Source organism: Castor canadensis, chromosome 13, assembly GCF_047511655.1.
Source record: "Castor canadensis chromosome 13, mCasCan1.hap1v2, whole genome shotgun sequence".
In the NCBI taxonomy this organism is placed as follows: Eukaryota; Metazoa; Chordata; class Mammalia; order Rodentia; family Castoridae; genus Castor; species Castor canadensis.
Window position 1 is genome coordinate 105776729 of NC_133398.1, and position 20619 is coordinate 105797347.

The 20619-nt window shown below is 44.6% G+C and overlaps 1 protein-coding gene across 1 annotated transcript in view; it reads right to left on the reverse strand.

Moving 5' to 3' along the window:
• LOC141415483 (cyclin-dependent kinase 2-like) overlaps nt 1-20619 on the reverse strand; it is a 105880-nt gene that overhangs the window by 17408 nt on the left and 67853 nt on the right. The window contains 1 exon segment of the mRNA XM_074052195.1: nt 2798-2917. Coding sequence (XP_073908296.1) covers nt 2798-2917 — 120 coding nt within the window.

Below are 20619 nucleotides of genomic sequence, written 5' to 3' on the forward strand. Positions count from 1 at the left end.
CTGGTGTTGAGGCTTTCTGCACTGTACCCGCAGCCAGCTTGCCTACTGTCTTGGAAACTTCAGAGCCATGCTCACCAGCCACCTTCTGCTCTGGGAGAGACAGTCTCCTGGCTCCTGAACTTAGAATCCCATTCTCTCCTGCCTATCTCCTCCTTTTCTCTAAACTCATTCATGTTGCCTCTTCCTCCTCCCCTCATCCCCCCACTTCCCTCCCCGCCCAGCCCTCCATGCATTCATGGAATTCAATTCCATTGAAACAGGGGTCTCATCTCTCCGCCCATTCACAGCTGCCCTTCCTTGAGGCCTGTACTTCCAAATGTATTGTCTGTTTTCTGTTGGTATAACAAAATAGCTGAGACTGAGCATGTAAGAAAATAGCATAATGAAAACCACTAAAATGGTTTAAAAAAATAGGAGGGCAATAAGAAAGAGTAACAGAGCAGTGCATCTGATCAAAACACATTCTATGCATGTATGGAAATATCACAATGAAACCCCTTTGTACAAGTAATATACAGTAATATATGTATGTGTGTATATATATATACATACACACACACACATACATATATAAAGAGGTTTGTTTAGAAAAAAAAAGAGGTTCACAGTTCAGACATTCAGAAGCATGCACAAACAGCCAGAGGAACCCCTGGCTATGTGTGAGAGACCTCTCTCTCTCATAGGGCAAGACAGGAACCCAGGGCACACAGGGGTCAGGCTCACTCTTTTTATAATAACTCACTCTTGTTGGAATTGACCAGGATCCTCCAAAAACCACGTGAGCCCTTTCCAAGGGCAGCAATGCCCAAGGATCCAACCACCGCCTACTAGATTTTACCTCCTAAAGACTGCACCTCAACATCACCACACTGGGACCAAGTGTCAGGCACATGAAGCCTTTGGGGACTCACTCAAGTCCCATTACTTCTCACCTGGCCCTTCTCCCTGGCCCTGGACAGAGTTCCTAGGCATCCCGGTGGTGGTCTCTGCTCACTCCCCTACCCGCTCCAGCCCCCACATACCCACTTGCTGAAGACAGACTTGTGTTGGGGAGCCTCTGCATCTGGGTTCTGTGCTATCTTCTCTCACCTCAGGTCACGGTCTTCCAGGGCTTTCTCTCCATGAGTGGATGGTCTCACGGACTCTGGAAAAGTCTTTGGGCCCAGACCTTTTTCCTTATTCTAAGGGCATTCAGATCTCACTGTCAGCTTCCTGAAATCACTGTCCCAGCGCAAGCAGCTGCTCTAACATCTCCCAAATCTACCTGCCTGTCTTTCCCTGACTGCAAGTTCAAACCACAGCCTTGGGCAGGTCTTCCTGGGCTCCAGCCTTCCATGGAGCCTGGACCACATGTCAGCTCAACACAGAAAATGTATGCTGAGAGGATGAAGGAGTATTTTCATAGCAAGTACTCCCATGCAAGGTGTGTGGCTTTTTCCTCTTGAGCCCTGACTTTAATGATTTTTACTGACCCCTCTACTCCCTTCCAGGTGTTTGTTGTTTTTAGACACCCGTTGCTCAGAAGAGATAAACAAGGAGAGTTTCAAAACTTTCCCTCAAGTGTATCACATTGAGTGCCGTCATGGTTGACATGCAAGGTTTCTAGACGGTACCTAGGCTTCTCAGCCTACCTCTGCCTCCCAGTGGGTCCACACCCCCAGAGGCAGCCTGGGGCAGGGAAAAACGGTATTTTTCCTCTTAGATTGCAGTTCCCAAACCATGATTTGGCCAACAAATAGTTTTCTGGAAAACAAACAAACAAAAGTACCCACAGCTTGTAACCTAATCAGTACTTACACAATCCTTTTTGCTCTTACTATTTGTCTGACAGGAAACCCAGAAAGAGAGCCAGAGGCTTGTCAGACCCCCAACTGGCATTCTCTGCTGGGGGTTGGACCTCCTGCCTGTCTCTCAGGAGGCCAGACCTGGGACATTTCTGTGGGGAACAGGAGACCTGCTCTCAGCTTCCCAAACCTGTGTTCCTGAAAAGGTCTGGTTTGTTTCGTTTTGCTTTTTTGGCTTTATGATTGAATTATTTTAATTATATGTATACATTTCAAGTTTTTTTTTTAGTTTGTTTTTCTATAACCCCTGTATCCAGAGAGTATGGTTTTTGTCTTAGTCTGTTTGGGTTGTAATAAAATGCTGGGATCTGGGTGGCTTATAGCCGCAAATTTATTTCTCACAGTTCGAGAGGCTGGAAGTTGAAGGTTATGGCAGCAGCAGATCCAGTGTCTGGAGCGCACCCTCTTTCTGGCTCCTAGATGGTGCCTTCTGTCTGCATCCTTAGTGGTGGAAGGGGGAGAGAGAGCTCTCTGGAGCCTTTTTCATAAGAGCACTGATTCCATTCATAAGGGCTCCAACCTCACCATGTAATCACCTTCCAAATGCTTCTAAAACCATCACACTGGGAGCCAGGATTTCAACATATAACTTTGGGTGAGGGGGCAAATTCAAACCACAGCATTCACCCTTGACCTCCCTAATCCATGTCCTTCTCCAATGCAAAATGTAATCATTCTGTCCCAACACCCCCGAAAGTCTTAGTTCATTCCAGCATCAACTGAATCTTTACTAAATAACAAAAGCCAGATGTAGGTGAGGCTCAAAGGCGTATTTCATTCTGAGGAGAATTCCCCACTAGCTATAAACCTGTGAATTATGTGCCTCTAAAATGTAGTTGCAGGATAAGGGTTATTATAGACATTTCCATTCCAAAAGGGGAAAATAGGAAAGCAAAAAGGGCTAACAGTTCCCAAGTAAGCCCAAACTTGAGACTCAATAATAATCTACCAACCAGGTCCACTGGGCTGGTGGCTCTGTCCCCGAGGAGTTCCTCTACTGAGGCCTCACCTCCACAGGAGCTCTGTGCCTGGCCACACAGCCCGGGCTTCTCAGGGCTAGACTCATGGTCACACTGAAACCAGAGTTTTAGGTCCCAGGCCCAAACGCCAGGGGTTCCAAATATCAGGTGCAGCCACTCATTCCTTGTGAAGATCAGACTGAGCTCTGCTCTAAGGTTACTCCATATTATATAGAACAGTAGTTTTCAGGTGATGCTTTGCCTGAGTGACTCCATTTTAGATGAGATCAGGTGCATTCAGGGTGGTATGGCCACAGACTGAGTGATTCCATTTTATAAAACAGCACTTTGCTCCATGCTGAGGGCAAATGCTGAGGCATAATGGCTGTTTGTGTAAGTAATCAATCACCATCTGTCCAGCAAAAAACACGGGATAGCCTGATAACTTATTTATGCAAATAAAAGATTATCACCTATGAACATACCAAATTAAATCAAGAAATATCTGCTATGGTGTATCAAACCCTAGCAGAAAAACCAGGCCCATGGACTTCTGGAACACAGCAAACCAAGGAATGATTTACCACCCTCACCTGAATCATAATAAAGGAGGGACACTTAACATCAGATGCCACAGGTGTGTGTCAAGGATCAACAGGCAATAAAACACCCGACTGTCACCTGGGCTTTAGCTCAGCTTGACCCCCCTCCTTGACAAGACTCACTCTGAATTGCCCTTTTTCCCTCTGACCAGACTCAGTAAGCCTGGAATCAACTCTGCACCTGGAGCCAGTACTGGCCTTGAACCAGAATTGCCTTTGTTCCAACACCACCAGGCCTCATAGCTCTGTGACTGGGTTATGTGACTATCTTACCTGACCTCCTGCAGTGACTCTCCTTGCATGTGTATCAGCAATCTGCTCTTGCCTTCAAAAAGGCCCCTTTGAACCCTGTAACACTTTTTTTTTTTGGTGGTGGTACTGGGGTTTGAACTTGCTAGGCAGGCACTCTACCACTTGAGTCACTCCACCAGCCAGCCCCACTGTAACCCTTCCTTAAGCAATTCTTTCATATTATGATGAACTGTGATGTGTGATTGGAGAGTTAACATCAGTAATTAAGATTGGAATAAAAGAAACTGTGTTGCCAGTGGCTTAGCTATCAAGCAAAATAAGTGCTTGGCAAATTAACACCAAAAAAATTAATGTAGCTGGTGAATTTATTGCTAGTCAATAAATTCCGACATTGTGGAAAGACACAATGTTTCTGACGCAGCTTGTTGCTATAGCCAAATAAAGAAACAAGCAATGGTGAAGGACAGGAAAAGGAGGTTTATTACTGCAGCAAAGGTAGCCACAAAAGAAAGCATTTCAGTTCTTCTGCAGCCATCTTTGGAGTAATATAGACATGAAGCTTTAGGCTTAAAGAGAAAAAGAATTTGGGCAGGGGGAAAAAGATTTGCATAGTTAAACAATCTCAGTCACAGGTGTGGCTTGGTTGATCGCTATCTCAGTCCTTGTTTTGGGAGAGGTCTGAAGAAGCTATGACTAAGGGGATCAGTCTGATCAGGATAAGAGAGTCATTGTGGCCCAGTGTGTGGTCTGTCCTGAGGAGGCTCTGCTGTTCCTTTCCTTGGTGGCAGTTTCCTCCATCCGTCCTTGAAAATATGATATCAATCAGTCCTATCCTTTCTGGATTCCAAGGTGGCTGCGAGGTGAATGGCTCAGAGCAAAAATGGAGGCAGCGATGCCTCTCTTTTCTCCTGCTTTTGTTAATTCATGGACCCATGTAAGGAGTCAGTGCTTACAGTTTAAGCACCTGTTATGTAATGACTTTTCCAGTGAAGGGTCTGGAAGCAGCCACAACTCCTTTGCCCCACTGAGTATTGTTTTGTGGGGGCTCTTTGTCATGGCCCCACTCCTCCAGCAGTTCTTTGCCTGGGCTCTGCTCCTCTCTTGGACCTCCAAGGAGCACTTGTAACAAGGAGCACTTGTGTCACACAGTCCACAGTGTGAGGGGCACCAAGTAGCAGCACTCATTCTGGCCCCCAGATCCTTGAACTCTGGGCCTGTGACAGGAAGGGCAGCCCCAGTGATTTCTGAAATGTCTGTGGACCGTTGTCTTGGTGAAGGTACCCATTTCCAGAGAGATGGCCAGTCCACACTCACCTCAGCAAGCAGTAGCTGCCCATGCCTTCATGCTCCATCCTTGAGCACATCTTCTCATTCTTTGCAATATGCATAGACTGAGTTTTCCTGCACTTTCAGTTCTGAATCTCTTTTGAAAACAATTCTGTCTTTAAGCCATTTCTCTCTTCTCACATTTTATTATGAGTACTCAAGAGAAGCCAAGCCACCTCTTCAAAATTTTGCCTAGAAATTTCTAAATATTCAAAATTTGAAACCCTATATCCTCTGGAGACCTGGCTCAAGTGGTACAGTACCTGCAAGTGCAAGCACAAAGCCCTGACTTCAAACCCCAGGGCAGCCAAAAAAATAAAAATCTAATATGATTTAAACTCAATATCTAATTTTATGGCTCACAAGTTCTACATTCTACAAAGTTCTCTTCCACAAAGAGCAAGAATGCAATTCAGTCAAGGTCTTATCAGTTGGCAAATGAGGGCCTGTCCTTCCTTGTCTGTTAACATGTCTCTTATTTCTATCTGAGGCCATACTGAAGTGAGCTTTTCTGTTCATATTTCTACCAACATTCTGTTCGTGACCACTTAGACAGCCTCTGATAAGATTGAGGCTTCCTTAGAGCCCCTTTCTTCTTCCGAGCCCTCACTGGCATCACCTGTAATGCCCCATTCATGGTGATTCAGGTTGTACCTCCTAACTCTTCCAGCCTCTACTCCAGCTCCAAAGCCACATCATCATTTTAAAGTATTTGTCACAGTAGCACCTCCCCCACCCCTACATTTTTCTTATAAGTACAAGTACACTCTAAAATAGTGACACAAAAAGCACAGAATAGTAAATATATAAACCAGCAACACTGTGATGATTGTTACCATTTTCAAGAGTTATGTACTGGACATAACTGGGTGTGCTCTATGCTGTAGATTTGGGAGCTGTGGGCTGATGAAAGAATTTACCAAGATGGAGAGCAGAAGAAAACAGAGTTATTAGGACACCGTTGAGGGAGGATGGAATGGCAGGCAGCCGTGCAAAGTGGGCATCGTGCATCCAGGCAGGGTTGAGAATAGGTTTTATATCTAGGGGTTAGACTACTTTTGATTGGCTCTCTCCTCTTTTGTGGACCTTACTGATTGGTTTTCTCTTCCTCAGACCATGGTTTGAATGTTGCATGGGCAGGAATGTCTCTTGAACTTGGCCCCTTCCTCTTCATTCTGCCTGGCTCTTGGTGTTTTGTTCCTACCATGGCTCCATAAATGAGGACTTTCCCCCACATTCTACTGTTATATGACTGCACAGTAGGTTTGTTTGAGCCAGCATCATCACACACACATGAAGTATGTGTTGCACTGTGACATTACAACAGCTGCAATGTCACTAGGTGACAGGAAGTTTTCAACTGCACTCTGCTCTTAAGAGACCACCCTCGTATACGCTAACTGGCCAGTGAACAAAACATTGTTACGTGGCTCATAACTGACTTCATTATACACTGGACGGCTTATAAACTACAAAGTTTATGTCTCACACTTCTGGAGGCTTAAAGTCCTAGATCTAGGTACTGGCTAAGCCTCCCACCCTGAACAGCACAATCTCTCTCTCTCTCTCTGTCTTTCTTTCTCCCTCTCTGTCAATGTCTTATTGTGTTTTTATCTTCTCACTTAGAGGAAGCACTTTAAGTTTCTCTTTGACTTTCAATCATCACTACTTTTGTGCCTTGGGACCATTATTAAGTAAAATAAGTTTACTTGAGCACAAGCACTGTGTTTGAACACACGGGAACACAAAGAGATGACTCACACCCCTGGTGGAATAAGCTGGGACACAATGAGCCTTCATCATGCTACCCATAAAGACATATAATTTAAAACATGCAAATTGTTTATTTCTGGAATTTTCCAGAATTTGATGCATAACTGAAACTATGGAAAGTGAAATTGTAAGAAGGGAGTGGGGATGCAGCACAATTTTACAGTCAAATTGATCAACTCTATGGCATGTTTTAGTCTCCTTAATGTTCAAGTACAGACTCCAACACTTTTGTGGCTAAATGATACACAAAGAGGAGGAACCAAATTTAAGATGGCTCCAAGCTAGTTGACTAGAATTAAAGATCCTGTTTTCCTGTACTCCTTATTAGAGCCAGATACACAATTGGTGGGCCCACTGTACGATCAAAGAGCAGTCATCTTATTCAAAATTATTGGGACTTTAAAGACGATGAGAGTAAAACATTGCACCAAGTACATGCCCTTCTGAGTGCAGGGCCCTGTGCACCTGCCTGGGTCACGAATGAGCCCAAGAAGCAGACTTTTGTTTATTTGTTCTCTGCTCTTGGTGCTAATTTTTCTCATATAGGAAATTTGTGTCTCTGCTAATCTTATTTTGAAGCCCAGGAAATGGTCATCAGCATTGCAGCTTGAGAAGTAAGGGTGCCTGCTGAGCTCCTGAGATTCCCAGTGGCCCTCTGGAAAACACTGAATGCTTTTCTTTCACCTTAAATTTTACATGGGATGAAAAAAAGTGTTTCAGAGTAACTAATAAACTGTACCAAAGTTATAAAAGAAGGGATCACTTAGCATACAAGAGATGGAATCATATTTGAAAACCATGATAATGGCTCAGGAATGGATAGACAAATAAAACGGAATAATAAATTCCAGGAGCAGATCCTGGAACATACATTACAATTTCATATAGAAGAAGGGAAACACTGAAGGTTTTTATTTAAAAAAAAGTTAATTGGAAAATCTTGCTAGTCAATTAGAAAAAATTGGGAAAGATTTTATTCTACGTTATACCATACAAATAAATAAATGGCAAATGGATGAAAGACTTAATTCATTTCAAAAAGTAAAAGTAATGAAAGAAATTATAGATGAGTCAGTAGCTACATCTCAGTGTGAAAAAGGTCCTCTAAATAGAGCTTGAAGACAGAGACCAAGAAGTTAAAAATCTGACCTCTCTTCTCCCATCCAAAACAGAACAAATGAGCAAAAAATGGACTGTAGATTGAATATTCTTAATGGACTAGAGAGACAAATGACAAAAATGAACCATACTTTTCACTTCAAATGATGAAGCATTTCTACCCTAAATCTGAATGCCTAATACTCAGACACGAATGGAACTGGACAAAGAATATGAAAAGTGTGACTTACATTAAAAAATGTGAATTTAAATAATGAGCTATCGTTTTCTACTTCTTAACCTGGCAAAGATGGTTTTTGTCAGTAATAGCCAGGCAAACATCTGTCACTAGGAGAATAGATGAATAAGAGAAGAATAACTTAAAAGTTCAAAGTCAGGAGATTGGTTTGAAAGATTTTGGTGCATCCATAGTAATGTTATTTCCTAAGGCCATAAGGAAGATACTGTGGGAGTGTACTAGATGATATAGAAGGTGTTGAAGAGGTCAGGTTATCTGAATTGACAGGTGTTGAGGTTGTGTGGTCCCAGTTTTATAGACAGAGTGGATATCAATATATACACACATATTTATATCCAATGACCTACATTAAAGTAAAGCGGTTACTTCCGAATTGAGAATTATAAATGTTTTCTTTTCCCCACATATATTGGCTATAAAAATAATTTTTCTATTAGAAGCATTTTGAGTGTGAGAAGAAGAAAATAAAATTCTTATTTGAAAGGAAAGGAAAATAAAGTGAATGTTGCATCTGCATCTAGAGACTGCTGGTACCACTTGTACCCCTGGCACACAGGTTACACCTGTTGTTCCTGACACACCTGGTGTTCCTAGAGCAAGAAAGTTGTCCTGTGGAATTGCCTGCTCAGAAGAGGAGTTGGTAGAGCACCTATGTTTATTACCTTAGAGCCAACATGGACTCAGAAGACAAGATGACATTCTGAGAAGTTATCAAATCCATTTTTTTCCCACTTTAATTATAAGATCTTAGTTTCACATTTTATAGCCACCTGTTGGCTCCAGGGAGATCATGAGTTAAAAGTCCTGACTCCAGATCCATTTCTACTTCCCTTTTGAGACACAGTTGTTGCCTCCACTGCTCCAGCCCACTGACCAGTGCTCCCCACTCAGAGACCTATACTGAGGGAAATTCCAGACCACAATTCTGAGAAGATGGGCTTTTATGTCTGCCTCAACCCAGTCCAGGGATGAACCCCAGAGACCCCCCAGGGAGGCCGGCCATCTTCATGATGAGCAAAGCTCACTCTGCCAGGGAGATACAGGCAGGAAAACCAGAGGAGACAGGAGGTCAGTCAAGTGCTTTGTCAGCCCTGGGAAGGCCCTAACCAGTCCCACTCCCACACAAGGCTTGGGTTGAAGCTGGGTTTCCACATCATTCTGTCCCTGCCTGCACATGGGCTGTGTTGTGGGAGCAGCCTCTGCAGAACAACTGATATGCAGAAGGGTGCCAACACAGAGAGACCCCTGACTATAGTCCTCTGGCCATGACAGGTGTGACTGATGCACCCATTTTTTAGATGTAGCTGTTCTGAGGAGGCAGCTCAGGGAGTCACCATGAGTATCAGCTTTAAGAGGTATCACCTGGGACATGCATAGCCCTGTGACTGCCCAAGACTTGGAGGAGGCAGATGAAAAACATCCCTCCCTCTGGGACACCCAGCAAGAGGGTGGGCCAACAAGGCTGCAGAATCCTCTCTATCCATTGTTCTTATTAGGACAAAGGATTTTATACTCATTCATAAAAGCTTGCATTGAGAAATCAGGATGCCTCCTACTGTGGCAGGTGTCGTTTTGCACAAATGAACGCTTTGGAGCAGATAGCTTGCAAAGCTGGAGCTCATCACCACATCACTCTCGTTTTGCTCTTCTTGTGTCAGAAAGTGCCCATTTCTTCTTCTCAGCTCCCTTTCTGTAACTTGCTACTGATCTTCCTCTCTCTTTTCAATGCGTGTAAGCACATGCCTCTTGAGTGTGAGCGAGGGCTATTACTGTTTGAGAGAGGCCCTAATTAGAAAGCGTTTTCTCAGCTGCCACAGGGAAGAGACTACTCCAGCTAATAATGTCTTTCCCATAAAGCCCTTGACCAAGTGACTCTCTTTGTTTTAATTGGGAGCCGAAAGCTCTTGAAAATAAATATGGATCTCCAGGGAGGAATAAAGAATATCACTTTATCTTGGGGAGATGTCATCCTGGGAAACTAAGGTGACAACTTTATCTGAGAGGCAATCAGAGAGACTGGGCATAGGGGCAACTCTGGTCCAAACTGCTGAGGGATAACAGTGGAGATTGGATGACTGGGGAGGGGTGGCCTGACGGCTGAGGATGACTCTCCTACAAGAAAAGGCAGAAGTCTGGCAGTGACTGACAGCAAGGTGACAGCCTGATTTTGCCACCAAATATTCCAAAGCAGAAATAAAGATGGCTGGAAGGTGAAGCATCCGAGAATTGAGGGTCCAGTCAGGGTAGTAAGGAGGGGGAGGAAGAAGGTAAATTTTAGAAAGAAACAAGCGTTGTAGTCCAAGAGAATGGCGTTCTAGCATTGGCACACAGATGGAGGCCCACGGTGGAGCCCCCTGGTCCTCGGGGCCTCTTTGGTCACCCCTGTCCTGAAGAGAAGGAGGGTACAGTGCATTTCCCAAGCTCAAGCTCTGGCCAGACCTTTAATTTGACTTCCATGAGTGTGTCCTGATGGATTCTGAGAGGAGGAGGTGGGGCCTAAATAAAACAGCCCACAGCCAAGCCATAATCAGTTGCAGCTGCCCAGGATGGGGGGACCAGGACTGACAGGCAAATTGCATCATGATGGAATGTTCCTCGGACTGCCACATTCACTGCCAGTGTGGGGGTGGGGAAGTAGTCTATTATTAAGGTTGGGCCTGAGATGTGAGTTTGCAGAATTCATTGCTTTAGATCAAAACCACATTTACAAGAACAAACTATGGGGGCAGGGAGCATGCATGAGACTTCCTGGCGGCTTGCAAGATGTGCCAGACTTTAAGAGGGGCTTTGGTCACCCAGCTGCACACTGCTTTTTTATTATAGTTTGTTTTATATATTAAGTATCTAAATCTAAAAGCTAGCCCATCCTTGAAAAGAACATACTCGAGGCTGACCTGGGGATGTGGCTCAAGTGGTAGAGTGCCAGCCTAAAAGAACATACTCAGTAGGTCACCAGAAAGTTCCATCAAGCAGAGGACTGTTCAAATAGGTCACTTTGGGGCCCTGGAGGCCCTGCCCTCGATCAAGATGAGGAGGGGATGCCCTGGGCTCCGGCAAGGCTCAGCGAGGAGGAAAACCCCACACAATCATTCCTTGGTGTCTTTACATGTCTGTTGTCTTGCTTATTAAAGAAAATTATAAATCCCACTGCTTTGTATGTCATTCAACTGAAACCAATTCTTTTCGAAAGATGAAAAGATATTAAGATGAAGCTGCAGTCTGGAAAGCCTGAATTTCAAATGTGGTGGTGCTGAGTCTTATGCAAAATTTACAGAGGAATTAGTTAAAAATTCGTCTTGCCATTTGAGGACCTGTGCATCTTGGCCTCGCTTGGGGAAGGCTGGGAGAACATCCGTGAGAAGGATCACTGGGGTTATGTATCCCAGCCCCTTGCCAGGGTGGAGGGTGTTTTCCCTTTGACATCAGGGCAAAGGGGCCACCTAAGAGCCTGTGGAGAGCTGGTCATGCCCATTCCCCTTTAAGAATGGGAGCTTGAAGCAGGGCACTGGCCAAGAAAGTGGTGAGGGAAGCAGAGACTGTGCTGTGCTGGGCAGAATGACCTCCCAGAACCTGCTACAGCTCAGAACACTGTGGCCCCTGGACACAGTGGGCTTGATGCAGGAGGCAGGGCATCAGAGGCCAGTTGAGCACTCTCCAACCAGAAGCTGCAGAGGGGCCAGCTGGAGGAACTCCCCAGGCCCCGGGGACAATTATCCCTGCTCTGATTATCTTGAGGCTTAGTTGTGAGTGTGAAAAGAGGTCCAGGAGAGCAGACTGGCCAGCTGTTCACACAGACTTTCGGTGAGCAGGAGGCCAAATCTCACTTTGACTCAAGTGAACTGAGGACACATGAACTACAGATTGAAACTATGTTCTAAGATTTGGTGACTTGAGATAAGCCCAAGAGCTTCTTGCTCTGGTATGTTGTTTTAGCCTAGTTTCTGTTGCTGTAACTGAACCTCACAGACTTGTACTGTACAAACAATAGAGATTTATTTCGTTTACAGTTCTAGAGACTGGGAAACCAAAGAACATGGACCAGCGTCCCTTAAGGGCCTTCTTGCTGCATCGTGACATGGTAGAGGACATCACACAGTGAGATAGAGCAAATGTGTCATCTCAAGTCTCTTCCTCTTCTTACAAAGCCACTAAAACCATGAGGTGGGCCCAATCCTCTTAAGTTCACTGCCTCCTAATTACTTCCCAAAGGACGCATTTCCAAATACTAATCAACGTATGACTTTGATGATTCCGTCTTCAGCACGTGAACTTTTGGTGAACACATTTAAGTCATAGTATATGGGTTTTACATACTGGGCTTCTATGTAACATTTCATTTTTTGGCTTTAGTTATTTTATTTTATTGTGCTGGGTGGGGGTGCATTGTGCCATTTACAAAGGTTCATACATGTATCAAGTATATCATTATTCTCCTTTATCCCCCCATTTGAGAAATAGTTTCAACAGGTATCATTTTTCCAAATACATATATGTGTACACAGTATTTGCACCATATTCACCCTCCTACACCTTTCCCCTTCCCACTGGTACCAACACCCCCCCGCCCCCCCCACCACCACAGGACTTTTACAACCCTCTTGCTCTCCGGTTTTGCAAAAGAAAGGAAAAAGAAATGACATTTTTGCTTGCTTAAGATAGCTGCACAGGGAGTTTCTTTGTTGCACTTCCATGTATATAACATTATTTCATTTGAATAAAATATTCAATTACTTTTAACTTTTGGAAAAGCAACAAAATGAGGTTATTTCTAAAGGCCTTTGGGGACCAAATATTGAATGAGCCAGAAGCCCATGGCTCCAGCAAAATCTGTTCTTACTTGGGGTATCACCATAAATACACAAAAGAAGCTTGCCTAAGGACCTGATGGATTCATGGGAGCTGGGCAGCAGGGAGATGCATAATGGGTACACAAAGTAAGGACATATAGGCCTGGTGGGCTTTGTACAGTGCCAATCATTCATGACAGTTCATTTGGGGGATTGATATGTCCCAGACTCTCATAGACTTGTCGACGTGACATTCATGAGAAGGGAATGGCTTAGAGCAAGCATTCTGCTGGGGAATAAAAACAAAAGATTTCTAGAGACTATTTTTGAAGGACTGTATATTTGTGCCAAGATAAATGTGGATTTATCCTGGTCTTTATTTCACTCTGCCCTCAATATGAGATGTCCAGGGACATGCCTGCTCCCAAGAGGGTGGGGGAGCCTTACAGAAGGATGATGAGGGAAGCCTAGACAGGCTCTGCCCAAGTGTCCAGCACCTGCCCCTCCTGCATGGCCACCTCCCGTAGGGCTTCCTGCAGGCTCCTCCCTGTTCTTGGCACCTCTTTCTCCTCACCTGACTCAGAATAGCACAGCACCCTCAGCAGAGGTGCCAGGACCCAGGGACACAGCTCAGACAGCATTCTGCAAACTGCCTCACAGGCAGTATTTCCTCGAGTTCAAACTGATTAGCTTGAGACCACTTATCTCTAAGAAAAGAGCTAAGGGCTTGACGATGATGCTTTTCTCCATGCTAAGATGCCCACTGATCTGCCCAGGTCAAACTCCTGGACAGATGACTGTGGAGCACCCCATTCCTATCCATGATAGCAAGTCCTCCAGCACTGAAGTGCTACTACCAGCAACGTGTTTGCCTGTTGGCTCCAAGCCCCACTGTCTGGTTGGATGGAGCCCAGGGTGAGGGAAACTGAGCCATGTCTTTTCTCAACCCTAGGATGAAGTTATAGGTCTGAGGAGAAAATGAGCTGCATATAAATGGGACTCAGGTCTTAGAGGACATCAAAAAGGGAGTTTTCAGATTCTCTCTCACACAACCTACCTGTTCAAGTTGGCATATAGTCACTCTCATCTCCCTAACAAATCTCCTTCAAAAATAATATGAAAAGGATGCCAGAAAAGCTCGGTGAAGGGACCCAGGCCAGAGACTACAAACTGGATCAGTGCAGCTTCTTTGGAGTACCCAAAAAAGGCACAGCAGTGAGTGGAGTGCTGGGGCCTCACAGGTAGAACTCCAACAGCATACGTGTCCACAGCTTCTCTGTGACAATACTGGAAGCCCATTCCCAGTCTTGCAGGAAGTGAGAGGCAGTAGAACACAACTCTTCCATAATCCATCAACTTCCTGACTTACAAGTAAGGGACGTACTGTATCAGGGAAGTCCATCTATGTGTACTTTCTGCACAGCCTGGCAAAACAGCTGTCTCTCTTCTTTGATGAGAACAGTCAGGTGTCTACCTGAGGGTGTCAGCAGTTCCAGCCATTGGCTGGCCACAGACTCCCAGCTTGGTCTGAACAATCCTCACCCTCTCTCTGTCCACTTTCTAAGTCAGGTGGCGCCTGTTAAAGATCCATGCTGTCGAGAAAGCCAACATGCCAGGTAGCTTGTCAGTGAACAGTGGACAGATGCTGACTTCAGAATGGCAGCCAGCAAGAGTGTGAGCTCACTTCAGGCAAGAGGACAGAGGGGAGGGCTGCACAGAACCTGGGGTCACTGTGGCCCTGAGCCTGCAGCTACCAATCAGGGGACCTGGGACTGCTGTCCTCTGCTTCTCATGCTAGTGGAATCCCATCTCACCCTTAGCATTTAGTTCAAGGAAAAAACAATCCCTTCTTTCCTTCTTTTCTTCTTTCCTCCTTCTGTCTCTCCCTCCCTCCCTCCCTTCCTTCCCTCCTTCTCTTCCTTCCCTCCATCTGGGCTAAAGGCAGCACTTGTCCCCTCCCTCTGCACAAGCTCCTAGACACTGCATTGTCTCCACAGGAAGGAGCTGAGACTTTCTCTGAAATCACTGTGGCAGACATCGTGAGAAGGCAATGCATAGATCTTGTTCAGGTCTTCAGTCTCTCATCTACTCTTGTAGAATGCAAAAAAAAAAAATTCTCAAGTTATCTCATTAGTGAGGGGATAAGGAATTGGGAGAAAAGATTATATATCAGCTATCTCACCATAATAAACCACTCCAAAATTTACTGGCTGAGACAATGATGAGTTATTTTGCATAATTCTGGGGTTGACAGGGCAATTCCCTGCTGATCTAGCTGAGGTCACACATACGCTCAGCAGATTGTTTTCATTTTCACTGTTCCCTTACATGGAGAGGCAGTCAACAGGCCAGAGGAGAATTTAGGCATTCTCAGGACATCTAAGCAAACAGCCCATAATGTTATAGGAGAGCCAGTCAGGTAAAATTGAAATGCATTCTTCAACCATTCACCTATTCACTCATTAAAAACCATTTGTCAGAGAGCCAAGAATGGGACAGAGGCTGGCTGGATAAACGCCATCCCTGGCCTTTCTGAGCTCACATGACAGACAAATCAACTCTTGCTAATCACCTAAGGGTGGTGCTTGGGTGGAAGCAAGAGGCACTTTGAAAACACAGAAAAAGACCTGAATCCTGCCAGGGCCAGTCAAGGGAGCTTTGTAGAACAGGGTGTGTCTGTGCTGAGTCTTAAAAGATGTTCTCGGGGTTGTTAGAGAGATATTAGGGGAAAGACATACATCTTTGAGGGCCAGTAGAACATTGGGGCGGCAATGGATGGATTCAAAACTTATCTTGTTTAGGAGACACCCAGATGTCTCAAAAATGGTTCTCCACCTGACATTTCATACTAAGTTAAAGAAAAGACCACCAGCCAAGAAAACGAGTCATCTCTTTGAATAAAGGAAAGAAAAAACTGAATGAACATTAGTCAAAGCACAGTCTATCCAAGACCCTGGGTCTCAAGTGTTTGCATGTTCGTCCATGGTTGGGCAGGCAGGGTGGCACTGAGGGTGCTGGGATATTACCCAAAAGGGGTCTCACAGTAAGTAGGGTAATTTTTTACCCACATAATATGAGCTTTTAGGAAAGCATCTGGGTGTGGTAGAGCAATTTCATGATGACTTTAAGTCTCGGTCTATTGCTGACTCTCTCTGCCAGCATCCTCAGACATGGCCTTCTCCTTCAGAGTTCCTTCATCCTCAGACCAGACTTCTACGTTCTCAGAATTGTCTTATCCAGAGGTGTGGCCTCTGGAGTTTCCTCTTCATCTCAAATGGCCTCTGTACCTCCAACCATCATACCTGCGTTTCAGAATGAAAAAGGAGAAACAAACACAGAAGGAGGAAGGGAAAGGGATGGAGCATAGTAGAGCCCCTCTTTTTAAAGACCTTTCTGGAAACTCTTCTCATTGGTGCCCATGTTCATCTCATTGGTTGGGACTGAGTCACCTGACCAGTTCATTTGGCAGTGGAAAATGGAGAGTTTTATTTGATACTTTGGAATACGAACGCCGAGAATAAAATGAGGCTTCTGTTAGGGAAGAAGGCATTAAAGATGCTGGACAAGCAACCAGCCATTTTCTTGACAGAAGGCCATTAGGAAAACGGGGGGGGGGGGGAGAGGGGGAGCTAAGGAGATTAAGCTAATGAAAGGTTGCAGGATAACACTGAGCGCAAACTTGCTTTTCCTTTTCTTTGTTGGGAGACCCACACTGGGGGCAAATGCAGTCCCCTCAGATGCCTCCGACACAGATTCCTTTTCTTACAGGGTAGGATGGGTAAGCCATGGTGTGTCACCATATTTTCCAGCTGGTTTTTTTTAACTTACATTTGGGGTTGAACTCAGGGCCTCACACTTTCTAGGCAGACAGTCTATAATGAGTCATGCCCTCTTTGTGTTGGTTATTTTTGAGATACTATCTCACTTTATGCCTGCCCAGCCTGAACCATGCTTCCCCAAGAAGCTGGATGACAGGCACACACCACTATGCTTGGCCATTGGTTGAGATGGCATCCCATACACTTTTTGCCCTGGGCTGGCTTTGAACTGCAATCCTTCTAAATCCTGCCTTCCAAATAGCTAGGATGGATTACAAGTGTGAGCCACTACATTTGGCCTAGCAGTTGTGTTTTATAAGGCATCACTAATTCTTTGAGTTTTTGCAGAGGGTGTATAGAGATTGCAGGGACTTGTGGTCCCTGTAGAACTTGCTATGGTTGTTCATACAGAGCTTATAGGGACGCCAGGAGTGGAAAAGTCCCATTTCATGCTGTGTCTTCACTGGCATGCTCTAGTTAATTAAAAGGACACAAAATTATTTTCCAGGAGCCATAAAATCCATCCTTCCTCTCCTCATCCATCACATAAAAGCCAGTAAAAAAATTAGGCCAATTTATCTTCATTTGATTCCTTGCTTCTTGATGTTGATTTGTCACTGGCTCCTCTAAAGTATGGTGGAGTTTTCTGTGCTTGAATTTGAGTGTTGTTTGGAGACTGGATAATAAAAAACCAAAATGTGCTGTCTGTGCTAACAGAGAAAAATAAATATGATAGATGAGCAAAACTTTGTTTGGGTTCTCTTCCTGTCAGTGCATTTAAGTTCACGGTTGTCATTGACTTTAATGATGTACAGAAACGAAGATGACAAGCCTGGTTGGTTCATATTTCAACCTTATCCCCTCAAATCATGTCTTTTTAAACTGGAGCAACTCAAGCAAAAGCCCTGCGCCAGGATGGTTGAGCAGCAGGTAGTTTTGAACCACTTAAGGCTACAGATGGGTATTCCTTCCAAGTTGGTGAGTCGTGCATGTTCAGCTGAGCTGCCTGTTTTGCTTCCATTTCTGAAGTGGTCTGATCATTTCTGAAGTGGTCTGTTTGAAGGAGCTAGCAGTTGTCACTTCAGAAGAGCCCCCCTCCAGGGGGCCAGCATCACAATAATGACTTTCCAAGGCAGGCACACTGATGCAAGACTTGCCTCCTCTCTCCCTATTTTTCCAAGAATAATAAATAACTCCTTATCCAAACCCAAGGCTGATGTTTATCTCTTGGTTTGTGGAGACAAGAAAAGGACAAAGAAAACAACAACAGCCTCCTGCTGTGTTGAGAAATTTGAAGCCTAAAACAACGGAACTGGCATTTGTGAAACGCAAGAGAGTTGGAGGAAAACGAGGGCAAAGAGCCTTACTGAGGTTTCTACAGGAAGGAACAGGCGAGGTGGGCCAAGCAGGGTCAAGACCCGCCAACAGCAATCCTGACGCCGGCAGGCTTTGGGGTGACAGGGATGTAGTGATGAATTCGGGTAGATAGTGGTCCAGAGTCTGAGAGCCAAATGAGGGTTGTAGAGGGCAGGGGTTCTGGAATGATTGGTTTGTATTTGAAAAGTGTGACTTTTTTACTGTCTCTAGGAACTGATTGGCCCTGAGAGGGGCTCTCCTCCCAAGGTCAGTAAGTTCCAAATGTCAGAGAACCAGAATACAGACAATAACAGACATGGCTAATACAACCCGTCCCAGGCAGGGGAGGAAGAAGCAGTTTATTGCGGAGCTGTTTATTGGAGCAGACATGGAGGATGCCATGGTGTCTACAGGCCTGAACAAGGGATAAATGCCCCCCCACACACACGCATACACACGCATACACACGCATACACACACGTACACACACATACCCACGCACACACACACAGCCCCTGGAGTTCTGCAATGGCAGGTTTCCATGGGTGATGGTGAAGCAGCCTGAGCCTCAGGTCTAGGTAGTACCATCTTCTGAGAGGGTAGAACACCTGTGTTTCCAATTGGTGGCCTGCTTGTCACCTACTGCCACTTGACTCCTTTTCAAATAAAGAGAATAAGTTGCTTCCTGCCTAGAGATACTATGTGGATTAATGACCAGGCCTTCCAGAGAACTTCTCAAAGTCTCTCCCCATGGTGTGGAAGCGATCATGTCCCAGTGGTCTCCCACTCTATGGAGTCACGTCCTTAAATTCTGTGTATAGACTCTCAGGACACCTGCCTTCTCCCAGGACTCAGAATAGTAACTTTAAATGAGTCCCTACACCAAACTCACTCAGCCTCCTTTGTCATGGGCCCTGGAGATTGACAGGTGATGGGGATAGGGCCTCCTGCCCACAGGCCAGCATTCCCTGGTGCACTCCGTCTACTAGCCTGCCTTCCCTGTTTGCTGGCCACAGTGCCTGGCTCCCAGATGCTGGCTCCCAGAGCATTTCCCTAAGGAGAACTTAGGGAAAACTTAAGGAAGGCTTTCCCAAAATATGATAAAGTGAGAAGAAATGAGGCACCCTTCCCCACTCAATGAGTCTTTTCTTTAGAAAAAAGATAAACAGAAATAGAACTCTAAGCAAAAGCTAGTACACATAATCATTGTGTTTAAAATACCCAAGTAAGCGAGTTGCAATCAAACATCAAGATACAAGGAGGAAGGTTAAATATGATTCGTCTGAAAGAGACCATTCAGCTCGATTTCACACTTGACACTGGGGAAACCAGACACGGGTAGGCGTTCATGTTCTGGAAGGTCTTCCTCAAGAAACTGGTTATCACCAACTACCTGGCAGTGGTCCTGTGTTCCAAGACAAGATTTCACACAAAGCAATCAAACAGTAACTCCATATAGAAAGAACCGTTCTAAAGATGCGATCACTTTAAGGAACTCTGCCAGCAACTTCTCACTTTGGCATCTGACCAATCCCTGCTGAGACCCTCTTTGGACAACAGCATCCCTCATACCCACTAGTCACTAAATTAGAATGTGGTCCCCCTTATCCTAGAAAATAAGAAATCTAACTTTATCAACTTCAAGTGTGTTTCTGATGGACATTTGCTGGTAGGTATTGACACCAATAATAAATGTTAGATACGAATAGATGGAAAATACAAAATTTAATGGAAGTAAAATTATAAGCACATTTCACCATCCCAGTCCTTTCAGTTTTCTTCATGTGATTCTGCTAAGTACCTTTCTGATTTTCTGTTTAATTAGGAAACGTCTCAAACCCAAACAACAGAGACTGACATATCAGACACTTGCATACCTACCATCAAGATTTGATACACATGAGCATTTTGTCAGCATTGCTCCAGACCTTAGGAAAAACAAAAGGAAATAAAATATTAGAGATAAAAGTTAAAATCCCCTCATCACTTGCCAGTCTTCCCTCTCTCTGTAGAGGCGACCTGTGGGGTGAATTATGTCCATTTGTGTTTATGAACAGTCACCACAATGTGCACATCTAAAATAAGCTAGGTGATTTTCTTTGGGTGCTTTAAAATTATGTTTCATGCATTATTTTACCATACAATATATTCCTTGAATTATGTTTTTGCTATTGATCTTTGTTAGCATATGTCAATCTAGTTCAGTGATTTTGTGAATTATGTGAATTAACCATATAAAGTCATGTACCACATGACAGTGTTTCCGAACCATATATGGGATGGTGGTGTCGTAAGTTTCTATGACCTAGTGACGCCTTAGCCTCTTAGTCTGTGCATGAGTGATCTGTGATGTTCACACAATGCTAAATCATCTAAGGATCCATTTCTCAGAACATGTCATTCCCCATCGTTGAGCAATACATGGCTGTATTTTTCCATTCCTGTGCTAAGAGCTAGTTTGTTGTTTCCAAACTTTTCACTATTCCTAGCAATGAACAATCCTCTTCCCCATGCTGCCCAGTGCTCACCAGGAAGTGGGATTTCT